General features: G+C 36.9%; 2 protein-coding genes and 1 long non-coding RNA gene across 3 annotated transcripts in view; 2 read left to right on the plus strand and 1 right to left on the minus strand.

The window, feature by feature from the left end:
* Nucleotides 1-9829, minus strand: part of LOC139114114 (F-box and WD repeat domain-containing 11-A-like) — a 33860-nt gene extending 24031 nt beyond the window's left edge. The window contains exons 1-3 of the mRNA XM_070675645.1: nucleotides 9375-9829; nucleotides 4070-4278; nucleotides 999-1097 (exon numbers count right to left, since the gene is read on the minus strand). Coding sequence (XP_070531746.1) covers nucleotides 999-1097; nucleotides 4070-4278; nucleotides 9375-9551 — 485 coding nt within the window. The 5' untranslated portion in view covers nucleotides 9552-9829. The remainder of the gene's footprint in view (nucleotides 1-998; nucleotides 1098-4069; nucleotides 4279-9374) is intronic.
* Nucleotides 9830-20011: 10182 nt separating this feature from the next.
* On the plus strand, nucleotides 20012-23785 carry LOC139147151 (uncharacterized). The gene is made up of 3 exons (XR_011555659.1): nucleotides 20012-20066; nucleotides 22607-22962; nucleotides 23711-23785. It is a non-coding gene; the product is annotated as an uncharacterized lncRNA (long non-coding RNA).
* A 584-nt stretch (nucleotides 23786-24369) lies between these two features.
* Nucleotides 24370-26128, plus strand: LOC139114121 (uncharacterized). The gene is made up of 2 exons (XM_070675653.1): nucleotides 24370-24449; nucleotides 24738-26128. Exon 2 carries the CDS (start codon nucleotides 24958-24960, stop codon nucleotides 25984-25986), a length of 1029 nt encoding a protein of 342 aa, XP_070531754.1. The 5' UTR covers nucleotides 24370-24449; nucleotides 24738-24957; the 3' UTR covers nucleotides 25987-26128.
* Nucleotides 26129-26971: the final 843 nt, after the last annotated feature.

Here is a 26971-nt window from a genome sequence, read left to right on the forward strand (position 1 = left end):
GGACATGTAACACCTCAGACTGTATCATGTCAAGTTACTCCGTGTTTTGTTGACGTAGCTGAAATCACGTTGACACCTCGTTATAGCAGTACTTACTGTCCCTTGTTTCCCTGTTGTGTAAGGTCTAAAAAAATACCGCCTACACTGGCTTTCAAAAGAGATTTTAATTCATTATCAATTTTAGACAATTACTGTTCGTGCGTGCCGGCGTTTGTGTGTATGTTGTAACACAATTGACGTTGAAAGCAGACGGTCAATGCAACCTTTATGCCCAGTGGGAGGTGGTGGTCAGCAACCTTTGAGTGGTGGTCACCAGGTCTGAGTGCCGGACGCTGGCGACAGGTGCCGACTGCCGTCGGCAGAACCCTGTGGTTATAAATGCACTAATGAACATTATGAAACTAGAAATTCAATAGTTGGCAAAAACTAATTTCTCACAGGTACAGTATCATAGTGCATACTCTCTAAATAATTGTCCTACAATTTATTATCAAATTCAGTTACATTTACTTAGTTGATTGCTTCATTTTTTATCTTTTCTGCTTTTTTATTATGTGTTTTATGCATGGTTTCATGGCAACATAAACTGAAATGACAAAATGTAATGAATATTATTGTTCCCAAAAGATCATTTGATTAAATATCATTTCTTTAAATTTTGAATAAGATATGTACTAAGTTTTTCTATAGCTTGGAAATAAGAGGGGTGGTCAATTTGCATAACAATGTATACTTTGCATTATCCTTTTGTTGTGAAAATGTAACCTCTTCTACAGATATGAATAGATTGCTCCAAACAGAGGGGTGGCCCACCCCTCAACAAACCCTTGTGGAGAACCCTGCATGCTAAAAATTTTAAAGATATCATAATTAAACTGTATGCAGAAAGAGAAATAAATAGAAATATGTCGAATAATGGTGAAGCATCACACCTTTAAATGCATAATTAACAATTAATTAATAGAAACTATACTAAAACATGTAAATCTTATACTCACAGAATACTTTCTGGGATTGGTTCTTCTTTCTGGACAGTTTTTGGCACTGGCAAGTCTGTATTACACTCCATCACATCATTCCTGTGTTTAATGTAGGCACTGTGTGCAAGGGAAAGAAGAAATGTTGTAACATACAAGCATTTTTGCATCACGCTGCTATACTGACTCACAGATACTACTACATGTAAGTGTGCAGAAAATCAGCATGTTGTGTGCATACTAACTTACTGTCACAACTTTAGCTCTTGGCAACCAGAGTGCTAGATTTCACACATTTTTTGTCATGTTCCAGCTTTACAAATCAAAACACAGATCTAGTACCAGTTGATTAAAAGGGCAGGTTTTTCATCAGTTTATATCGCTGGGCAAAAAGACAAACCATGCCCAATTTTAAAGGAGAACAAAGGATTTAAAACAAATAAACAGTTGATGTCAACCGATAGTGTGAGAGCCAGGGATTAAAAATTGCCCCTTTAAGTTTCCAATGGCAGGTTTGTACCATTAAAAGGCCAGTCTTAAATCCCTGGTTCTGGCATTAACTATTGCTGACATTGAGTTTTTAATTTTAACTAACGATAGCTCTTTGGTTTTCCCTTGAAATTTTAATCAGTGGGATCATTTTGGTTTTACTAGAAAAAGCTTGTAATCAACATGTCCCTTTCAAGTTGTGACAGAACCCCACTGTGACAGCCAATCAGAAACAAACGCACAACTGCACAAGCCAATCATAAAAATCCTTTAAAATAATTCAATCTCAAAAACCTGTACATGTGCGTAACATGATCCAAGAGAGTCTATTTACTTTTATTTTTAATTTCTGTCATTATAAATTCACAAATTGAAGATTAATGTCTTGAAGTGTGTACAAGTAATTGACATGCAGATTAAGCCAGCACACGGAGAAATTTGATTTTATTTTTTCATTTTGTTCATGCAGCTGGGAAAATGTGTTTTGATGCCCTTTTGAGTGCTTGAAATAATTTTGTAAAATGTAACTGACAGTCTGTGCATCACAAAGGAAACATATCAGAAACTGAGAATTCTTATGTATTTGGGAGGTTTCAATACACCTACAAAGACATTTGAATTCTGTGAATACATAAACACATGCTTGATGACTAGTTTGGCATTTATTGCAAGAGAAGCAAAACTGTAGTGTGTAGGATTTAACCACTGCATCAATTTTAATGTACAGTCTTATGTTGTTCAGGTTACAGCTCTAATTTACATTTAAAGTCTTGTCACCAATCACAATATTTGATGTTTCCTTTCTATTTTCACAAGCGTTACCAGCACTTAGTAAACTCATGTATACGATCAAGTTGTAAAGATGTCCTCCAGTACAATTCATGAGGGTAATTTATTTGGAATATTCTCGTAAATAATGGCTGACCTGTTGAACCTACACAACTGAACCATCATGATTGAATAACATTTTTGCAGTCACTATAGGCAAACATAAATATTGTCTGTTGTGAAGATGAAATACCAGCACTGAGCAAAGTCCTCTTTATAGAATTCACATTGTCTTACCAGCGGAAATGTAAATTTACACCTGCAAAGAAATTTGTTGAGAGTTGAAGAATGTGGTATCGATGGATTGTTTCTGTTTAACCAATGGCAGAAAAGCAATGATCAGAAACAGACTGGCAGCGGTTGCCATTGGCAACCAAACGTTTAATGTTTGCACTCATTACATTTTCCTATTGATTCTGTGACTGTATTTAGTTACTTGTCAATTGTGTACACAGTGTATATACAGTATCATGGAGGCACACACATATAGAACATTGAGAGGTCGTCAAAGCTATGGGAAATTTTTAGAAGTGACAAATACGGTAGAAATACGAAAAATTGTACATTTCAAGTATAATTTCAAACATAAATAAATTCCTATGATCTCGTTGCTGAGCAATTCAATCACAAAATTATTTATAAATTCAATGTGGTGCAGAGAATGTTAGCAAGAACAAATTGCTTATGTTTGCTTTAAACATACATGTATGTATCTTTTCTATCAGGAAATTCATTTAAATGTTCGTCTTAGTTTTAATTCACTTTTGACATTATGAGATGTTAAGAAGAACACTGCTATATTTCTCAAGATGTGATCAGCTTTAATCAGGATTCATCATAATTTGTTTCAAAATAATTCGCCGTTTTCCGTTGACAAATAGAAAATGAGTGCTCATCATACAGATTGTATTGACATTTGCTATTCCATGGTAAATATCCATAGTTTTCACAGCTATAATCGTTGTCACACATGCAATCTAACACTTAAACCCTCACTTTTCTGTGAGTAATAGACTGTATAAATTTTTATTAAAGTTTTATTTTCCTCTTCTTCTGATCTGTTTGTAAACTACGTTTTCATTTTCTATTCTCAATTTTTGTCAATACTGTGTAAAAATTTGTCAATGCAGCCTGGACGTGAGAAATGTGCACTATTAGAATGCCTCTCTGGCGTAGATATTCGGACTCTGTTTTACCACTTGTGTGGGCTAATTTTAACCCTTTTATCACCATGGTTTGGCCCAAAACCATTGTTAGCAATGGTAATTGTGGACCTGTTTATAGGGAATTGGGGGTGAGCAGGTTAAAGCTCCTGGAGTAGGAAAAGTTTTCACCATCAGAGTTTTCCAAAAATAATTTTATTTTTCCCCATAGAATTAACTCAGGGATTGCGGCCATTTTGAATATCAAATACCCAGTATTAGTACATGTACATTGTAGTTGTTTCTAGGTAATTTGTTTCTCCACTATCAAATTTGTAGTGGTGACCCTAGATTTTCTTTTCCATGATAAGGTGAGAGAATGGTTGACAGTTTCATCTAAGAAAGTTTGAGTAAAAGTTTAATTTTTCACTTCAAGGCATATTCTATCTCAGTGTTCTCCCCAGAGCTATTATAGAGTGGTGGCCGCCACTCTATAAATTTTGGTAAACAATAGAAATCATTACCATAACAATTACATTTATTGTTATGTAAATTAGCCGCCACTCTATCAGAAAATCCTGGGGAGATCACTCTACCTTGATTCATATTTTAAGTATATTTTACAATTCTCACCTTTTTATTCTGTAAAACTTTTTCACCATCTTCTTCTGTTTTTTCTCTCTGCTAGTATGCTTACTAATCGGTGTAAATTTGGTTTGTGGGAAATACTGTTTTGATGAGTACATAAAGTCCCTGTGTAACGCTGGCTGTAGGGTGGTCCACAGAAACTGAACTTGGTTGTAGTTGCTTCGTACAAGAAGACCTTCCAAGATTTTGCATCTCTGTGAAAGGAAATTGAAGTAAGAGAATTTTAATACTAACATGCTAAAAGAAAAAGAAAAGAAATTACGATCTCTATGTAAAGCCCTGTCATACCCTGACCATTTAGCAAGCATACGCCAACATATCAAACTCTATCTAAAACACTGGCTTGCTGAACTAACGATGTATTTTTCAATTTTGGGCATATACATAGCATATTTATAACGTACTCATAGGTTAAAAAATGTTTTGGGTATGCTAGACAATTATCATGACACATTTCGACTTATGAGCAACTTACAAGTAAAGTGTGTGAATGTGTGTCAACAAGCACATTAAACCTTCCTACAACTTATAGCCAGCCTGTGTGGGATGTATGAGCCATACGCTGGCATACGTCGAAAAGTTTTGTGCATGCACTTAAGTTTTTGACGACCTCGATGTACTACGACATATACCAGCATGCTTCAGCGTGCTCTTAACTTATACAAAATTTACCCATAACGTATTCAATGTTCGCCGAGTGTATTCACCAAATTTTTCGTCCATTGGCATACACTGGCTCAATCATCAAGGTGTGACAGCTATGTACATGTACGGTAGATACTAGGCAAACTTGGAAAATCACTTGATATTACTTGTATCTCATTAACTGCATGTGAGTAATATTGTGTTACCATATATTGTGTTACCAAGATAATTTGCAATTGTTTTTCTGAAATACTTATTTTTGTTTCAGTATTAGAGAAGCACAGTCCAATCTTTCTGTAGTGCACTGCAGTTATTCCAATATGTGGTACGTCACCTTGACACCAAATCTAAAAACCTGCACAATCACTCTACTGTAAAGTGACAGAAACCATCAATTTTCATCGGTAAAATCACAAAGAGCAACCGTAAAAAAACGCCCATTTGCTAGTTGTTGTTTGTAATGATGTACGACCAACAATTCAGAACAAAACATCGTACGACAAACACCAAAGAAAAGAGCAAAATCCACAGACAGACAAATGCATGTAGGCATCCCTGCCCCATCATTGTACTCCGAATAATGGGAGCTGACAAGGCAGATTGCCAGGGCAGACAAAAGTCTACCAGCTACAACAGAGAGTCTTTTCATCACCATAGATTCAGATTCAATGCTTCTGGAATGGAGAATCCACTACCATGATATCATTCACTCTCCTTTTTCTGAAATTCAAACAATGATTGTTTTCTGTTCAGGGGAAACGTTTTCTGTCATGGACAAATTGCTCTATCAATGTCATAAACACATTTTCTATTAGGCTCGACTGGTAAGCAATAACTGGTGAGTCTTCTGGTAGGTGTGATTTCATATAGTATTTTTTTGGAAATATCGGAATTGCCAGAAGTTCTCATTGTGACACCACAATGTTGTGGGTTCGAATCTGATTGAAAACTATCCGTATTGTCTTCCCATCTTTGCCTAACAATATTGACCCATAACTGGGTCTGGATCAAATTTTCCAGTTACATGTAAGGAAGGAGAAATTCTAGAAAATATACCGTCAAGGACAGTGTGCTCACATTTGGTTTGAATTGGTCCATTTGAGAAATATTTAAACCAGGACCAAGAATGACAAAAGCAAATAAGGTCTCCAACTTAGGTACTGGAGGTCATCTTTAGGAACATGCATATCAACTTCTATAGCAATGGGATAAGCAGATCCTAAATACATAAGCAAATGTCAACAACAAAAAAAGACAGAGAAGGTTTGATAAGAAGAAAAGGTGGGAGTGGGTAAAAAAATGTACAAGGGATCTGGTAAAAAAGTAATGCTACCTCATCAATCTTCTAGACCCTACCCTCCTGAATATCAAATGATCCATCCCTTGGTATTACATAACGCCAGATGTCATTGACAGGAAATATATTTACAACCTTGGGAATTTTTTAATTAATGCCATGAGTGTTATCATTCTAATGTAAACAGCACTTAAGTTAGTTACAGATGGTGAAATGCCTTCCACTGTGGGCGGTGATTACAACATCTGGAATTATCCTGGATCCAAATTTCTCATCAGTTCTTGTATGTCTTACTTAGAAAAGTTGCAAAAATTGGTCCGCAATGAAAAAATTCACCCAAGCTTTGTTTTCTGGATCAAATTTTCCTACAAATTGATACCAAATATGACAAAATTATGTTCACAGCCTTCAAAACTGTCTCAAAACATATCCTGGGTTGGTGTAGGTCATTTAAGGTCACAAACTGAGAAAATTACCTAAAATATACAAATTTGGGGGTTTCCCAACACTTTGAACAGAAAATTATCTTTAACATCCCTCGGGGCTTTATACCAAATTAGAAAGCTATCAAATAAGTAATTTTGAGAACAAGTTTTCTTGACCAAAAATGTCAATATTGTCTTAAAAATACAAATTTGTATATTTCAGGACAATTTCCACATATCTAACTATTGTCATATCTGTACGTGTTGTCTGTGTACCAAATACAAAAGCTGTCTGTCCAGGGGTTTTAGAAAGAAAGTACTGTTTAAGATTTTTTGACCAAAAATGACAAAATTGCTCCAAATAGTAATTTTCCCAATTTTGTCATAATTTCAACAAATTAGAAGCGTAACACCCTCGCAAAGATCCAACGCAAATTTGAGAGCAATCGGGTTGGCGGTTTCAGAGAAGAATTTTTACTGAAAATGAGAAAAAATCACCAAAAAATTCAGTAAAAATACAAAATTAAGGATATCTTCACAATATTCAAAAAACTGTATAAGGTTCACCTCAGGTACTTGCACACAAATTTTCAAACCAATCAAAACAGCGGTTCTCCAGATATTCTTGACCATTTTCACATTTTGTCAGCTCATTTGCATAATTTTGGCAATGCAGACTTCATTTGAACAAAATCCCATCTATAGCCCTGGATGCATCCACACACCAAATACCAAGCTGAAATGTGCAGCGGTTTGCGTGTTTTTGATGTTGACGGACATACTGTACGTACATACATACATACATACATACATACATACATACACACACACATACATACATACATACACACACACATACATACAGACGCCATCGACTTCAGCTTATACGATAAACTCAAATTGGTATAACCAAATGTGAGCTAAAAATAATTATGTACAATAACATTAGAATGATACCCAGACTGAGAAAATAACATTTCCTGCTGTGTTGACTTGCATTATATACATGTAACTAGTATGGTCACTGAGTTACAATTGTGTCATGTACTGTTCACAGTTACAGTACTCATTTACTGACGGATAATTACTTCTGGAAATCCGGCTTCACTGTAATTGCTGTAACACACCTAATACAACTTGACTGGATTTCCTGAAACCATTTATCATGCTCTATCAAGCTTTATAGTTTACTTGTGATTTGTACTGCAGACTCTATCATGAGAAATTTAATCTTGGAAAATTGAATCAAATGAGGAACTGACCTCAATGGTATATTGCTGGGTTCTCTTTCTTGGACTCTCCTTTTTTACCTTTTCTGACAATCTATTCACAGATATTGTGAAATGCTGTCTTATCCTGGCCCTATTGCACTTATCCTTATTTTTAAAAGGAATTTTTCACCTGTTACATTTCACTTTGCCATGGAAACTTAAACACTACATGTCCTTCAATAAAAATTGGTGAGAATTTTATTGATGCACCAATACACATTGGTAGGGTATATGTAATATGTAAAAAATGAGTATGAAACACTATGTACAATAACCATCATTTCTGAAACAATCATTTATGGTAAATTCAGTGTTTTTAATTTTTACCAATTAATAACGACATAGAAAAAACAACATGATTTTGATTTTTGGGTTTTCTACCCAGAACTCCTTGCATTTTCACTCTTTCTAATCAAGTGTATATATTTTTTGACAAAAAGCAGGAAGGCTACAGACAGATTCCCCCATCCCCACCCCCTCTTAGCCCCATAAAATCCTATGGAACAACCCTCATTGAAAATAACATTTCACGAAATATCTAGATTAATTTTAAAAACAAATTATTTTCACTTTGAGTGAAATAACCGACAGATAATGTTTGCTGGAAACGAAACATACATGATAGTTGCAGTATGATCAGTTATCAAACGAATGATAAACAATGCAATAACATGACTGTACTATTATGTAATACGCTGGAAATAACTTATCTTAAGATAAATTGTTTTTGAAACAAAAAACCCAATTAGTATAAGGAAATTATTACATCTTCTCATCATCTAGGACTGAACCTGAAACCAATTTCTAGTGTTGGTGTGTATGAACCAGGTATTAAGCCTTTAAGATTTCAAAGTCCACATTGCTGTTTGTAAAGCTAATCATCAGCTACGGTAGTGTTGGAAAACTGGCAGACATATTTTGGATACGTGGTACCCGGGTTATTTTAATCGAGAACTAGGCTGTGGTCCGCAATAAAGTCTCATAAAAGTCTAACTGAGGATTTTGGGTCTTGCTTGCTGCAGTAGATATCAGCGTACATGTCTTTTGGCTGCACAGAAACACAACCACATTTAGCTCAGCTCACATACATTCAATTCAAACGTCTTGCTGAAGGGTATTTCGTCCATCAAGTAAAATTTTAGAATCATTTAATATGTTCTCAAGTTTAAAATATATACCAGTTTAATAGCTCTATGTAAAATCAGTACAACCATGGTAGGAAGAGACCTCCATGGTAGGTTGACACAGGCAAGTAAAAATGCCGCGGTGGGCATTTTAATATGTTCATCGGTCCGTGTTGGCATAATATTGGAGATCGGTCGTCTCTCCATGTAGACTCATGAAGGTAGGCAGCTAGCTGCAATACTGGAATGAATCATTGAATGCCAACTGGCTCAGCTTTGGACCTCAGACGAGAGTATAAAAGTTAACTGTGTCTTCACATTATTTACCGTTAAGACAGTATGACGGTATCTGTGTATTCAGATACGTGGCTGTGTGAAACACCGATAGCGTGTTGTCAATGAGTTGTCTATAGGATTTGGACAAACAATAACAAAAAAACAATTGGTGAAGTGGACGACACACGGCGACGTACTGAAAGCTGCCATGATACAGCAGCACTATATTATCACAGTGTATGTTGTTTTTACCTGCTCGTGATTCCAGCCCTCCAGCCACACGGAGAGATGATCGAGCTGCCGGTCGAATTCTACATTGGTTTCGTTGAAGGGCTGTCTTCCCCGGCCGTAGTGCCATAATTTCTGAAGGCCCGGATCGGATATCTCGTCGTCTAGGACATGATCGCCCGCCTCAAGAATTGCAGCCATAGCCGTATTTGTTTTAAAATGCAACTGGACCTTGTGTGCCTAATACAAACACAACTTAATACGGCGACGAGACCGCTGGATTTAGCCGACTCGTCGACGGTTTTCACCGTATTTAACCACCTATCCTGGTTCAGTAGCTGGATTTCATGTATGGTGAGTTTATAGACCACCTCATGTCACCGACAAAATGGCACAGTTTTCGCGATCAGCGAGAGTAAAACTTCGAAGAAAACTCACGCTACCTCTTGGTTGAAAGTTTATGTCAAACGCCAATTACACGGGCTATTCCATTCTCGTAGAGGATGAGGATCTAACTTGTTGAGGTAAACATTTTGAAAGTTATTAAAGTAGTAATAAGCAATAGCAAGAGCAATATTAATATACTTATTAAATTGAAAGAAAAGATACCTATTATTTAAAAATCAGTTTTTGGGACGGTGAACATAAACTGACTTTTTCCATCCTCCCCAAACGAAGTGGTCGAACCTTCGTTTTGTGTGACCCACAACTCCATGCAACTTGGCAACAGGGCGCGTTGGTATTATTGACGTTTCATGTTTTATTCATGAGGTGTGTTCCCACTGCACAGATCAGACAGCACACAGCTAGCTGTTGTCGCTTTTCAGGGGCTTGTTCTGCTTCTATACGTACACACATGTACATTAAGTATATCTGCGTTTACAGCAGCTCAATCATCAATGATTTATTTACATATAGACAGGAAAGTTTTTTGCCTGTCTCTTTTCCTTGACAATAGAGAAGGATAAATCTTTCGTTGTATACAGATACCAGAGAAACGGACACAGGCATTCGACTCCCGGAGTCAACAAGTAACTATTATAGTTGCATCAGTAAACATGTGAACAGTAATGTGAATAAGAAATAAGAAATCGAACTGGCGCAGTTCCCCTCCTTTTCATTAATTGATTGTTGATGGCACTTTTTATCGATAGCTAATAAGTCGTCGTCGCCATTCTTGCTTATCTTTAAAATCTACGGTAAATTTATATCATATTATATTACGTAGCAATAGTTCTTGTATGAAAGCTCCATTTAATAGCAGTATGAATTTTTTGTGCCAGTATTTTTGTTGTATTTGTGAATTTTCCATCGTGCAACTCCAAAAACAAATTTAACGTTCATAATAATCGAGCTGACAACTGAACTTCGCTTCGAAAAAGAATCCGTTCGACAAATAACATTGCATATTACACGATGTGTTGAATTAACGTAGCTAAAATTTTGCATGTCTACCTGGATCTGGAAGAAGAATAAAAACGGGTTTTATTTATTTGAACACGACTCAGCGTACTCCCTCTGTGTTGGTTCTGTTTACTTGCAGAAGGAATTCTACTTTTCATTTCTCAAAATCATAAAAAAGATTGTTATGTGGTAGAACCTTTTCTCGGCAGTTTCATGAGTGAATCTCCTCTGGTATATTGTTATCCTTTAAAGACTTATGACTTATGCTTATATTTCTTTATAAAAACCTCCATCTGAATACTACGTCAGTATCTTCGATAAGTTTGGTCTATTTTTAAATAACCTTTCAAGTCATTTATCTTGACTCGGTGAAATTTTCATCGTTTTTCAAGAAAACTGCATTCTCCAAGGACTTTCATAGGGAACTTTGATATAGAACTTAAAAATGCCCTCAATCTCCTCACAGATTATGAAAACAGCGGCTATAAATTAAACGCATAGATTATTTGACCAGGTGTGTCTCAGGATGACGTGATTTTTTTTTCACTTGCCTTCAAGATTTGCTAGTAACATGCTTGTTCAGGAGAGGGCAGAACATTTGCACATGAAGGTACAAGCGAGATTTAATCTCTGTTATTCACAACTCGAACAGAAATATATCGCTCACATGTGACAAGTAAAATTTTCTTTCGTTTTCCACATTTAAGTCTCACTGAACTTTTAACCATTCTCTTACCAAATCAAAAATAAAAATCGGGGGTCACTGTGTAAAGTTGGGCACTAAAGAAACAAATAACGTAATATTTCCCGATATTTGAAATTCAAAATTCCTGTGTTAATTCTATCGAGAAAAATAAAAGTTTTGATTTACCAAGCTGGTGAAAAATCTTCTCTCTCAATGACCTTTAAAATTAGACCCAGAGAAGTATTGAAAAAAACTATATGCAATGTCGACGTCAGTTTTCCGCAGCAAGTTCCAAGTGTCCAACGGTGCACTCATCTCCGATTTCGTACAAGTGTACCCTTCGGACTTCGAACTACAAAGCACAACGTCTATTACACTTTACGGTTGAGAATGCGCCTCTTTACATTTCTACAAATCGATAAGTCAAAATCGCAATTGGGGTCAAAAGTTGTGGCAGAGTCAACAACATGGGTCAAAAGTCGACATTTTACCAACGGTTTCTTGGTTAAAAGTGTGCATGAAGCGAAAAAGTGGCATATAAAACTGCTGTACATATGAATTTACTCTTTCAACGACAGCATCCCCGAGCCCGTGTTTTATTAGCTCCGAGGACACTCGATCAAACCGCGTTATCCTTGAACATGTAACTTCAAGTTAATCAAAGCCAGGGGATCAATTACATCACTATGAATGCATTTTCCAGGTAAACTACTGATTTACTATTTCAAGATTGTCACAGTTTTCGTTTGTAATAACCAGATAACGGCTGCCAATGACCGAGGTAAGAAATGACGTCGGCGATAAAGAGTTCATAACACATTACATACTAAGTTTGTCAATTAGGTAAACTGAGACAAAATTCTGCGAAAAGGAATACGAAGTATTTCATGGAGACACAACTCACCAGTCAAAATCAAGAGGTAATAAGGCCTAAAAAAAAAAATTGTGTGTTTCCGGTAACCCGACCTACCCTAGTTCAAACCCCCCGACCCTAAACTTTTTTTTGGACGTTGAAAACAAATCCCGCGAGATTGGCTGGGAAAAGTTTTAAATCACGCGTGATTTCATGACGTCATTAAACAACAATAGCGACTGCTTGTGCAAGCGTGTTTTCCGTAACATGTGAGAAATGCGATCACGTTCAAGAAAAAATGTAAAAAGTGTGAGAGGCTCCCACCTAACTATCCAAAATGTTTTTGTGTCGAGTTTGTGTTTAATTCGTTTCAAAAATGTGTTCCTATATTCTTATCCGATTTTTTGTGTTAATGAAAATGTTTGTTTCACCTCGGATATTTGTAGGGAAGTTTGGATTAGGCCCTAGTGTGTACGGTAATGTTTTGTTTGTGTGGGGAAAGCTTATGGCGATTGTAAAAAGTGTGAAAGAGGCTCCCCACCTAACTATCCAAAATGTTTTTGTGTCGAGTTTGTGTTTGATTCGTTTCAAAAATGTGTTCCTACATTTTTATCCGATTTTTTGTGTTAATGAAAATGTTTGTTTCGCCTCGGATATTTGTAGGGAAGTTTGGATTAGTGTGTACGGTAATGTTTTGTTTGTGTGGGGAAAGCTTATGGCGAGACGCAGCCGGACCTATGGTGTTACAAAGTTGATGAGTGGCCCTTTGACGCTTGCGTTTCGAAACCCGAGTGTGGTTTCTCATCAGTCGCAATGTAGATTCTTTCGTTAGTTTGTTTGTTTTTAATGTATTTTAGTGGTCTTGCTCTTCGAATTGCGAGGCAAGAATATCAATGTTTGGGTCTCATTGTGAGTCCGTTTGGTGGTCTGGTTTGTTTGTTTTTTGTTTCTTTACTTCTGTAAATTTTGTTTGACTAGTGTGTCTTTTAGGTTTTTGTTTCTCTTGTAAGCAATGATTGGTGATTCTGGGAATAGATTCCTTATAGTGTTGAGTCCTTCTCCAGTTCAGCCCAATGTTTCAAAAGACTTCCCTTAAGATCTTTTGTTTTTATGTAAGGGCTGTATGTTGTACTGAAGATGAGTTTGTTTGTTGCTTCTTTACGTGTACTTGTAAAGTTTGTAGTGTATTACGAATACTGTGGTTTATTTTTCTGTTATATTCGTGATTTCATTGTTTTTGTATTCTCTGTCGAGTAGTTTGTTTCTAAAGAAAGCGACTTTTTTAGTAAAGTCGTCATTGTTGTTTCAAGTGCGAGCGTATCTAAGGATTTCACCTTTGATAAAGCCATTAAATGTTGCTGTCGGGTGACACGATTCTCTATGTAGAAATTGGAATGTGTCTGTTGGTTTAATATGTGTTTTGATGTCGAGGATATTTTCTTTGTGGTATCTTGCACCTTTGAAAACTACTACATCTAGGAATGTAATTTCTTGTGTTGAGTTTCGTATGAAAACTTAAACGTTGGGTGCATTGTGTGGATTTTTTGAGTGAAGTTAGTGAGTTCGGTTTGTGTTCCAGAAAGATTGCAAAGACCATCTCTGAATCTTTTCCAGAAGTGAATGTTGTTGTGGTTGTTTACGATTATTGTCTTTTCAAGTTCATGAAAAGCAATGTCTGCTATCTCTGGCGAGGCATTCGATCCCATGCTGCAGCCCCGGGTTTGGCGGAAATATTGCTTGTTAAATTCAAAACTGTTGTGTTTTAGAATTAGTGAAAGCATTTCTATTAAGTCTTCCGTGGGTGGTTTTTTGATGCCGTAATTTGTTTGAAGCGAGGTTTGTGAGTTTAATGTTTCACTGACTAGCCGAATCGCTTCGTCGTGAATTGTGTTTGTGTCCATCGACACCACGTCGAGTGTTACAAGAAATGCATGTTGGGGGAAATTTGTTTTTTCTATTTCTTGTATGAAGTTTGTTGTGTCTTTTATATTTGACGGTTGTTGCTGGACCAGTGGTTTTATGAAATAATCCAGGAATTCTGAAATTCTGTTAGTGGGACCGGAGCAGCCACTAAATATTGGTCTCCCTGCAAACGTTGAGTTTTCAGGCGGCGATTTGTGAATTTTAGGCAATAAGTACCAATGCGGGGTACGGATTTTTATGTTTTTTGGATCGAGATACTTATAAGTATCATGGTCGATGTGTTTGTTCTCGTACATTTTGTTTAATAGTTCGTGTACTTTGTTTACTGTTTGTTCTGTGTCGTCACTGTCTAGTTGTGTATAATACTGAGTGTTGCGTAATTGTCTTTTGCATTCGTGTATGTAATCTTTTGTGTTGACAATGACGATGCCTTGACCCTTGTCGAAGGGTATTAAAATTTTCACATTTTCTTTTTTGTAGAGAAAAAAAAATACCAAAAAAAAATTTTTTTCCTACCTACCTACCCTATTTCTGAAGAGCATGTTACAGGAAACACACAATTTTTTTTTTTTGGCCTAATCAAAAAATAACAGGCTTCAGTGGTTAACGAATATCAGTCTTATATAAAGAGTTTTAAAGGGACTAGCATTGTACTTTTAATATTGTCATTTGCTCCAGGATACAAGAAGATGTCATCTCACAGATTTTGAAACGAAAAGTATTAGTTTTGCATACAGTATGCACTGTATGAGGCGTAACATTAATTTGTGAACATTGGACATTTTAATGTATATGCAGTGATGACGTTTTGTATTCTGGGCATATCGGCATGATTTTGGGAGTACTACAAGAAGGTCTATTATAGCAAAGAATACAAAATTTAGGGAAACACATAAACAGTTACTATTGATAGAACTTCAAAAGACAACGTATTCGATGGGGTCGAATCGAAACTGTGGTGACACTCAGTACACCTTTATGGCAAAGGTTAAGGGTCACTCGAAAGGTCTTCAAAATGTTGTGTGGATTTGTCGCTTTTGCGTTGATATCATGAAAAAATAACCATTTTAAACAAACACGCAAGAGAGGAAGGTTTTCACGTCTTTGAATCAGATTCTGGCATTTTGAGCCTGACAAACGTGTTAATCATTGACCTATTTGGCTTTCTTCCGCCTTTGAATGAATTGTCCTGCCATTCTGGTTGTCAACATGGCGGCTTGAAATCGTTGGGTCGATACACAGAGTTTGCGTAAGTGCACATCGGTAGAACCCTTTGATGAAAGTCAATGCGTCACACTAAAGTTTGTTTTTGCTGTCATTTACAGTATTCGTTTTTAATATGTCAGCGTCGGTAAACCGATTGGAAACCATAACTCCAAATCGTAAAGGGGCTGATCTTGGATCAGCCGTCTCTGTCGATGTCGGCATTTACCGTTGCAATTTTCAAATCGCACATTTATGTTATAACTTTTAATATTGTTCCAAAACAAAGTGAAGAATAAGAAATATGAAACATACCCTATGATCTTAAAAACATATTGATGAAATCATTATATTACTGTATATGATCACACATCACAAATTTCAGCATACACTCACTGACCAGTGCCGACTGATTCAAACAAACCTATGACAGTGTTGTGGCTTATACTAATCGTTCTCTCGCCTGGTGTATGGTTTTTCTCCAAATGACTGAACAGGTGCTACAATGGTTGACTGCTGGATCGATCCACGGCTAAAACTCTACGAGGATTTAAACAGCGAAGTAAGCGTTAATGAGGAAAATCGATATGTACTCTAATCAGTGACAAAATTCCGAAAAGAGAACTCGATGATCTACATAATGTTGGTGATATATTTAAATGCTTAGAGCGAGAATGATATATCAAAAGATCAGATTTCAGTCTCATCAAAGAACCTTTGAAACAGATCAACAGGAGACCTCTTATCAGTAAGGTCACCGAGTGTGAAAAGAAATTGAAAATATACCAAAATAGTGCAACGGAAGCCAATATAGGTATGTTGAAACATGCAGTTTGGATAGAGTTCTGCTCTTTGATGCGGAAGTCCAAATACACTAAGGTAATCTTTATTGAGTATCCAGTTCACATGCTAAAACCTAATGTGTGAAGCTGATATATATAAACTTTAATCACTTTACACTTTATTACTTTGACGTCATGTTAGATATTTAGACTCACCAGGCAAGGGCAGTAGACGTGACGTGGCGACGTGGCAGGTATATCATAACAAGACTATTAGAGTAAACATACCTTCGTAGCTACCGTCCGAGACAAAATAATGTTTTCTGGTCAACGCTCTCATCACTAGAAGACCTGACCATGTGCGTCATGCGTGTTCTTTGTTTCGAAATTGTGTTAGACATCACCATCCTAGTGTGCACCAGTGACTATTCAAAATAAAACTGCTGACATCAAACCAAAACATGCCGTAAAACTGCAATGAAGATACTCCATATGTTGCTGAGCCCTAAATTCATATCCGCTAAATGCAGAATTGGACGTGAAGGTATTTTGAAGTAATTAAAAGCGATAAATGCTGCCATAATAAGTACAACTGTGGTCAGAGAAAATGTAAATATTTATTGCTGCATCACTTTCGCCAAATATCTTAACCGGAGACAATCGGGGAAGGGTATCATATTGGCCTCCTGCAGTCCTGGTTGCATGACGTGACGTGCTGCGGATCCATAGCCCTACCACTCCCTTTGCTGTTTGACTCCCCCAACACAACAGCAAAAGGAGTGGTAGGGCCACGGATCCGCAGCAAACTATGACGCGGCGTCGTTGAGGGCGCGGGGAAAGTTATCATCTTAGCTACTGAAACATGCAAACTATTACTTGCCGGATTTTCTGCTAAGAAGTGTTTTTACAAAGAAATCACAGAGGGTGCTTTCAGCAGGTAACCGTCAACTTTTGTGAATCTAATCAAGGGTATAGGGGACTCGATCCGGTGATAATGAACTTGACTATGAGGTAACGAATAACAGCACACATGTCTTCTATATCTGATAGGCGAAAACGACAAACCAAAACGCGACTCTCAAGAAATATCATCAAAGAGCCAATCTGAAGCACAAAACGGAGGTAAATATCACTGTATTTTACAACGTCAGTTCCTATAGAGAGTCTCTGTGTTCACAGAATGTTTTGAAATGATGATCAAAAAATAAATTTACGAGTTGTCATAACAAGAAAATTTCTTCTGCACTATTTATATTTTGCCCGATGTTTTGGTCTATTCATCTTTATTTGCCGTCAAAGTTATACATGTTGCCCTTCGACAGCATGCATTCAGCAGCGAAGATGCACAAATATTTCAATTTTGCGTATGTTTTTACTATTTGCGTGAAGGGTCAGGCCAACATGTACAATCCATGATTTGTTTTGCTTTCGATTTCGATTTAGGTATTCGAATCCATAATGGCATAATTTGGCTCTCAGCTGCACTCGTCCTCATTGTGGGTTACCTGGTTTATGTCTGGTGAGTTTATCACCTCTATTACACTGGTTCAAGAGGGTATGACAGATACAGTATGCTTAGTATTAATCCATAGAGTTCAATGCTTTCCTTTCAGTGAGCTATGCTACGGACAAGGAAATAAGTACATTTTTCATTTGCTTGACACACACATATACTAGCATTGTGATATCGGCCCAAGGCACATATGTGCAACTACCATACTTTCAACCGTAAATGCATTTGTACCAGGTGCCTCCGACAACAAACAGTAATGCTCATTACAGAATCGTCGCTTTAATTTATTGCCTTGTCTATTTATGTTGCAGGTTGGGTGCTAAACAATAAGTTCCTGCGCTAACGTCTGTTATCCATAGATTTGAAGGGGGTAACTGATTTGGAAACGAAGGACAAGTCACTATTTCAAGACTACTTTTAAGATAGAAGGAAACATTTATGATATAGATTCTTATATACTTGACTCACTATGTTGAATAAAAATGTCTGCTGTCGAATCAGCGGCAGCGACACTAAACAACATCATTTTCTTCGTGTTCTATTTCCTCTAAGCATAAGAAACACAGAGTGCTTAGCCTGTAAACTGTACATGATTGTGTAAACTGCGCTGTTGCTATCACTAGATGAATTTTGGTCCAGACTAAAATTCAAATATAAACAATACCAGTGCATTTTACATCTATACTCTCTATTTGATAAGCGAAATAGTTTGTGTTTTTGCTTTAGGAGCACAAAATGAACTTGCAATTGACATACAAAAGAAACAAACATTGTAAAAAACATCACAAATATTTACTACTCCTGATGTTATAAAATTCGGTTTTACACTTCAAGCAGAACACATAAATGGCAATGAATACATTAGCTTGATAATATCGCTAAAGCTGATGTGATAACTGCACACATAGACGCTTTTTGAACACATCGTACGGTATTGGGAAAACGTCCGACTTCTGGAGCTCACAGGACAAATAATTCAATTAGATATAATTGCATTAGTAATTCCTTTCGGCTATTTTGTGACACTATCTTAAATTCAATTGCCTACTTGCTTATCCGTTATATAGGAAATAATCGGAAATAGATATGAATTTTGATAAATACTGTTTTATCTTTATAGGTCTACATGCCTCAATTCGTTCAATATTTATTTTGTTTCTCGATCTAAGGATCTCTTTATTACATTGAATAAAGCATCGTAAGGACAACTTATTTATGGTTTATTGAGTACATATCTATTATTTTTGTAGCTTTCTCTTTAGCCGTTCATGGGAACTTTGAATTTCGTTCTAAAATTCATTTTGCGGCTCACTAATTTACATTTACTAGTAAACCTTTACGGTCTTTAAATCTGGGACAATTTATGCAAGGATTGTACGTGATCAAGTTTTATGAGAAATAACTTGGCATGCAGCAAGCTTGTCTTAGATAAGGTTTGCGGGTTATTGGACGTGTATAGTCATGCTCTGACGCTTTGTGACAAATGTTAAAAACACTCACGTTACATTTGAGAATGAATGAAACAAAGCTTTATTTGAGAAAATGAAAGCTTTGGCCAAATGCCATGCTCCCTAGATTTTGGTAATATTTTCGCCCGCCTGCTTCTCTGGCCCGTCTTCCCCTTACAAAATCGTACGGAACGATGTGTTTTGTAGTCGCAAAACACACTAGCTCTCCGTTGATGAAGAAGTTCCAAAACATGACTCACAGACAGCAATGAGCTCGGTCCCCGTCCTTATTCTATACTCAGTGCCTAGGCCTTAGCATAGCGCAGCCTACAACAAAATAGGGGCAGGAATTCAACCAGACAACAATATTCTGCTCACTGCAAAATCAACATTTGATTCCATGTTCAATGCTCACAAAAACCTTGAAATTTCTACCCTTTGTAAACAAGAGAAGGTTCATGTTGCAAACACCCTTTGAAGAACACTAATTATTAAACCCTGAAATCACAACTAGTACATAGCAGTATGGGTCCTGTCAAGTAATTAAGAAGTCTCGTTCTCTCGGTTTCTCTGGCTTTCTCAAGTGCGTGACATACCTTTTCAAGTCTGGGAACCATCTATAGCCTACTTTTTGGGAATAAGCTTATTTGTGATAATCTCCTCCAATTCTATAACCTTTGTAAGCGATGAATAGCGAGGATTGTACACTGCCCCGACATTGCGATGAGGTTACAATAGTCTGCCATGCATAAGTGGACAACATAATTTACATTTCGGGGAATTCCCCATAATTTCGGGGAATTCCCATTATAGGTTGCTTGTACCCTAGCTTAATTGACCCTTTATGGATCAAATATGGCGGCTTGCTGTTGATGGTCTCTTGCATGTCCTACACCAAGGTTTTGGTAAGTAAGACTCGCTCACAGTTTATAGAAACCCATTATATATTCTCATCTAAACGGTGATTGGTCATATTAGAACTTCTTCAAATAAGTCCTCTTCCGTTTAAGAACCGGACTAATGGAAGGCAGTTCCTGGTTACCGTACCCGAGAGAACAGAGGTTGCATTTGAAAATGTGCTGCAAATCATTTGTTCACGGTTTGTTAACAGTCTAATGGACTATGTGTGTCTTTAGATAGGATACAGTATTGATATGCCTAATGCTCTGCTTGAGTTTGAAGCAATCGAAAGATTATTTTTAGCCAAATGTCACTTTGAAATTTACGACAAGATATATGGCGGAAATTATAACACACGAATAGTTGACGGTTTACTTCATGGCATTGTTTACTCATTCATTTGAGAGAGATTGCTAGTCGTCAGAAGTCACGTACTTTACATAACATGTTCTAAGTAAGTTCGGTAGACGAGGCTTTAACAACATTTGTGGTGTAGCAATTACTGTTTCCCGTTGGCGGTGTGTCATTGCACGAGGACAATATGTACACAGCTAGCTGTTCAGCCCTGCAAAGAGAAAGATCATAACCTGACAAACGTTTGACAAACGCCTGCCATGTGTTAAAAAGTGAATGATGGATTATATATTTTGTCTATCAAAGAGACATAAATTCATGAAATTCTCAGCCGAATGTGACATAGCCTAATCTGCCAAAATACTTGATCATAGAACATGATTATATCAAGATTTTTACATCAAGATCTTTTGCTGTATTTAAAATATCTAAATGACCTGAAACGAGTTGGAAGCAGCCTAAATTAGGAAAACAGGTGTGAAAGGCGCATTCGATGAAGTTGACTGCGTTAAGTACGCAGAGGCAATAACAAATCTCAGATACTCAGAGTAGACCCGCCAAAAATGTGCTAGCAAAAACCGGGTTCGACAACTTGGTCTCTGGAAGAATTCCTATGATTGAAAGCATGAACAAAATAAGTTGACCATTTATCTCTTCTAAGTAGAGGGCGCTATACATCACTGTCCTTCTTGCTATTACTAATTCTGCACAGAGTTTCTGCAAACTTTGCGCTCGGTCGTGCAAAATGCTATGGTCCGGGAATAAGACTCTTAGTGCTTAAACTGTTGCCTGTACTTGATCTAAGAACTACAGAAGCAGCATCTGAGCATTGAATATATGGCGACCATAGAGTAATCAAAGAGTCATTTTGAGTAATTCATGTGAGCTCTGCAGAAGTATTTGAGTGAATAATCAAGATTGATAGATTGGCATTGTCAATGGAGAATGATGTCAAATAAGTGATCTCCAAATTGTTATTGAAAGAGTCATTATAGGGGACAGTTATGCACAACAGAGGAGTTGAATAAGTAGAAATCATGAAAACTTAAATCAATGTGACTGCTTGGATCATCAATACATTGTTTATTATACCTGAAATTTGCGCCCAAAGGGCGCGCCGAAAATGGAAATGGCAGAAAATGAAAGTGCCAGGAGGTATTTTTTCTTTTTTCAGTATTCCATATTTTTCAATACGTGCACATGCAATTTCAGCTTTGATGCATAATAAAAGGTGACCCTCCCCCATAGGCTTGCACAAAATTTTATGACCCTTCAAAAATGCTTGCGCGAAAAATGGCGACCCACCCCAAAAAACACCGCCCCCCTGTAATTTATGTCCAGTCCCTTAAGTGGCATCGGCATTTCTAAAGTGAGAGTGGTGAACGTACTATGTGGTAACACTGATGACATAGACCTTAGCTCATGCATTCAGGATAACTGAAATCATTATCTGACACCGTTGTCAATTGAGTAATTATACATTAAAATGAACAATTTGTAAGAACTTGTGGACCAAAATCATAATCGATATCAATCCTCTTGTCCAGCTAGTCCCTGTTGTAGCCTAAACATTTGCATGTAGTTGAAAGTTTGTATTTTGTACCATACGCAAACTGCTTTAATCATGTATACTGCCTGATTATACTTCCCGAGTGCTCAAAGTTAACGAAAATGAATGTCGCATATGCATATTTAATGTCACACACGACATACTTTTCCACAGGTGATTTTGTTTCAAATTTGAACGTCGGGACGCCGTCTCTTTAAACTAATAACAGCAGGTAGACGCTCAGAACAGGGTTTAGATTTCTTTTCGACTGATGGGATATCTTGCCTTGTTGGTAAAAGTAAATGTTTTAACACTGTTAAAGGACGGTTAGAATCTTTCCATTTTCATTCATTTCCATTTAATTATACTTTTCCTTGTTCAGTGTGATGTAAAATTTAGATGTGATCGGTCTAATGATAGCTATTTATTTGAAACGTTATTGTTTTTTGACTCAGACTGGTTAGCTTAAGCGTCAAGTGCATCCTACCAACGACCTTGAGAACACATACGTAACGAAATAAATCATTATGATCACATATCACAATCCCAGTATAAACTCAGACACTAACCAGTGCCCACTGATTCAAACAAACGTATTGCAGTATTGTGACTTACCGGTATATTGATTTGTTTTCTCTCCAGGTGTATGGTTGTTTAATCTCCAAATGACGGAACAAGAGTTAAAATGGTTGACAGCATGATTGATCCACTGCTACAACTCTACGAGGATTTAAACAGCGAACTAGGCGTTGATGAGGAAAAGTCGACACGTACTCTCATCAGTGACAAAATTCCCAAGAGAGAACTTGATGAACTACGTAATGTTGCTGATATATTTAAATCCTTAGAGGGAAAAGGATATATCAAAAGATCAGATTTAAGTCTCATTAAAGAACTTCTGAAGCAGATCAACAGGCGACCTCTCATTCAAAAGGTCAACGAGTGCGAACAAAAGCTGAAATTGTTCAAAAGTCGGGAAATGGAAGCCAGTAAAGAAGGTATGTCGAAACTAGCAATTTATAGAAAGAGTAATTTCATGTAGGAAGCAGATATACAAATACTTAACCTTGATAGTATATTGAGTATATTGCATCCTGTGTCACTACGGATTCACATTGTTTTTGGGGATTTTGCGTGTTTTTTTTTTTTTTTTTTTTGCTGAGCCAATTTAAATCAATATCAAATTTTCAAACAATGCTTTCGTATATTACCTTTCCTTTTAGTTAGGTTTTAAAGCCTATATAGACCAGGGCAGCGCTCGCAAAAGTAAAGGTGCTCTTTAACAACGCATACAGAAATGTAGGCCTTTGTAGCTGAAGTGTGATGAGGATTAAATCTTCAAGTTGTTTCTTGTCAATATATTCAGGTTTAGAGGACCTCACAGTATGGGTTATATATCGTTCGGTTTCCAAGTTAGTTATGTTAAACATTATCGACCTCGTATTTCCTAAGGAGTATTCTTACAAAGAACGGCAGATTACCAACATAACACACACCGTAAACAATAATGGGCTAAATCCACGACCGGGTCTGAAAATATTATCATACAAATGTAAAGTTGAAGAAGATTTGCACGCAATTAATTTTGAATAGCGTTGTTCTGACGGTTGTGACTTCTTTAAATTGTGAGAAAATCAGACCTGAATCCAAATTTTGGCGGCTCTGTCATGAACTGGCGTTTCAATGTTCCACATATTATCACTGGTGCATACCTAATCCATTTTATGTTACATTCGGAAAATACAGACGAAAACAGTGGTGATGAACCTGATGGAACGCCTACAGTAAGGGCACAGGGACATCAGAGAACGAAAGAGAGAGGTGAAAATTAAAAATACATTCTCAATATATCTTTCAACTGACCGAGGCTTTGTTACAATCGTAATCTGCGTGTAGACTGGAATGGCTACGGCGTCAAATGACTATTCTCCACAAAACAGCTTATTTCCGATCTAAAAGACACCGTAAACAATGGGCTGTATCCCAGACCCGGTCTGAAAAGACTCAACCATACAACTATAAAAGTAAAGGAAATTTGTACGCACTAAATTTTGAGTAGTGCTGTTCTGACGGATAAGACTTCTTTAAGGTCCAGTAATGCTAACTTTTGATAATAGTTTCATCATTTTTATTTTGAATGTGAACCATAATTCATTGTTCTTCTCCCTAAAGAATGTTGATATAAAAAGTTATATATACGTTTTTGTCACGATCAATAAAACCATAGTGACTGTATTTGCACGGTTTTATTTTCAGGAGTTTGGACGGCTAAAGATTGTATTTGCCTTGCTGTAGTTTTAGGGATACTTTCTATTGCAATCGGCATACACATCAAAGAAGGACATTCAAAAACATCACAGGATAAAATCCCTTCCCATCAAGCGGCTTCTGGTGAAAAACGGCTACAACCGTCAGGAGATGACAAGCTACCGCCAGGACACAATAAGCTAACTACGGTACAAGACGGTAATGAAAGAAATAAGAGGTAAGTAATTATTTAGTTGATAGTGCAACACTTGTCGCAATTTGTCCTCTTTGCAAATCCTCCCATGATATTTAATGTCAACGTGTTAATTAGACTCGGTCATACTTACCCTTTACAAAATATTACATTGTTGGAATATCAAATGTGAAAGCTTATAAATTAACCAATAGAGCATCACCCGTTGTAAGGTTTTTTGGATCAACCTCTATCGACTGCTGCTGATTATTGTTATTTCACAATCATTTTATCTAAAATTGATTATTACTAAAAGCATCATGTTAGTTTTAGGAGTGTGTTGTTCCTGAACGACGAATGGGGGACATCAAAAGGTGGCATATCGTCTGTGAATCGACAACTAGCTTTACAAGCAAGGGATGCTGGGTATGCTGTTTACGTCACAGTTTTGGGCCCGCCGAGTGATGAAGACAAAAAAGACGCAGAGGATAACGGGATTAACTTGATAAGAGCAGAAACGATACCCGATATAGATCAAAACGTAAACTTGAATATGCTAAATAATGCGCACCAGAGGTACTTTCCCTCACTAGAAAAAAATATGACAAATTTAGATGTTATTGTAGGACATGTGCCTATTACATCAGGGGGAGCATTAAATATAAAGCAAAACCGATTTCCGAAGGCTAAGGTATATCTGTTTACTCACATCATTCCACAGGACACCGACTTTCATAGGGGACGCTCGTACAAATTGGGTGATATCGAAACAAAGGTAGATACAATAATACAACAGGCTGAACAAGCTGATGCTATATTTTCCGTTGGTCCGAAGGTTTACAGAAAGTTTAAGAATGAGTTTCGTGGATCAAAAGTAAACGATAACAAACATAAAGAATTCATTCCGATTCCGGATAGCAGTTTCTTTGATTTGAACTTACAACCGTTTGCAAAAGATGACGCTTATGAAATTTTGACGATAGGTCGAGTGTCAAATGTTGAGAATCTTAAGGGATACGATATTGTCGCAGCTGCACTAGGCAAGGTGGCGACAAAAAGCAGCTTTGTAATGGATGGATTGCTGTGGAGAATCCGTGGAATATCTGAAGAGGACAAGGAAAAGAGCTTAGAGTATATTAAAAAACACTTGAAATCTGTAAACGGCAATTTGTTAGATATATATCCTTTGCAATACGGTACTCAAAAACTGGTCGCACAAGATATTCAGAAAAGTCGTCTGTTCCTAATGCCCTCCCGCACTGAACCATTCGGAATGGTCGGTTTAGAAGCAATAGCAGCAGGTATTCCCGTTCTAGTCACCGCTAATTCAGGTCTTGCCGACTTTCTCAAAGAACATTTCCCAAAACACATGCATGATCCCATGATTGTTTCAAAGTTGGGGAAAACTGACATCGACACTGATGCTGACATCGACATTTGGGTCAATCGAATCACTGATGTTTTACTTAATAAATATGATGACACATTTGATCTAGCTACGCAGGTCAAAGATAAACTGACGCAACTGAAATCTCACCCCAATAGTCAAATTTTTAAAGACGAGTTAAAGAAACTGAAATAATGCCCGCAATCGCTCTGTCCCAGAAATGCTTGTTCAAGATACAGCAAAACTTATTGACTACAATTTATTTCCAAAACACACTGATTACTATGCAAAAACAGATAAGCTGGTTTTGAATCTGTCAATTAGAAACCTTTGAAAGTCGGTGTTTATGCGGTCTCTGATAGTCGTAAGTTCGTGTACAATCACATACTATTTTTGAATCTGTCAACCACACAACCATAACATTTTGTCACCTTGAAGAAATGATTATTCATGGTCTTTTCTGATAATGCAATATTTTGCGTTCACATTTTATCCCTGGTCGACAGTATAATATTTAACAGTGATTAAGATTGTATTTCAGAGAGGCAATTTCACATAAAACACGATTGGAACTAATTTGGGATAATTGGATGGTGAAGTAATGCCGATTTAATCTACAAAAGTAATCTCATCTGCTTTTCTTTTTACATTACACACTTGTTTTTATGAGTAGTTAGTATTATTGTCGCGCTCGTAGTTAGGGGAATTACGAGTTGAGGTACCAGTCTGGATCGTAATGCTTTCAGTAACTGAAGCTGACACACCAAGATGTAGATTGTAACGCAACCTTGTACTTTATTGCAAGATGGCGACCGTGTCGTTCACCGTCAAAGGTCTGATCTCAAGTGTATCTAGTCTAAGCTCTCTACAAAGTTAAATACATCTCCAAACTTACATAATTACAAAAGTTATCACATGGTAATTTTCCCGCCAGTCTTTGATTGTTTCTTAAGATTAAATAAGATCACACCATGGAATATCCCGTTCTCGATTGTTCTCATTGAAATCTTAACCAATAATTAATTAAATTATCACACTATCTCTTATCTGCTTCTCGTACGATCTGAGTCAATGACCTTCACACGCCTTGGCCACGTGAGGGACGCTTCAAGATAAAATCTCTACAGGGAGAGGCGCGCTACATTATTGCAACATTCAGCTATATGGCACCTAACCCTTT

The sequence above is a fragment of the Ptychodera flava genome, chromosome 2 (genome assembly GCF_041260155.1).
Source record: "Ptychodera flava strain L36383 chromosome 2, AS_Pfla_20210202, whole genome shotgun sequence".
NCBI lineage: Eukaryota > Metazoa > Hemichordata > Enteropneusta > Ptychoderidae > Ptychodera > Ptychodera flava.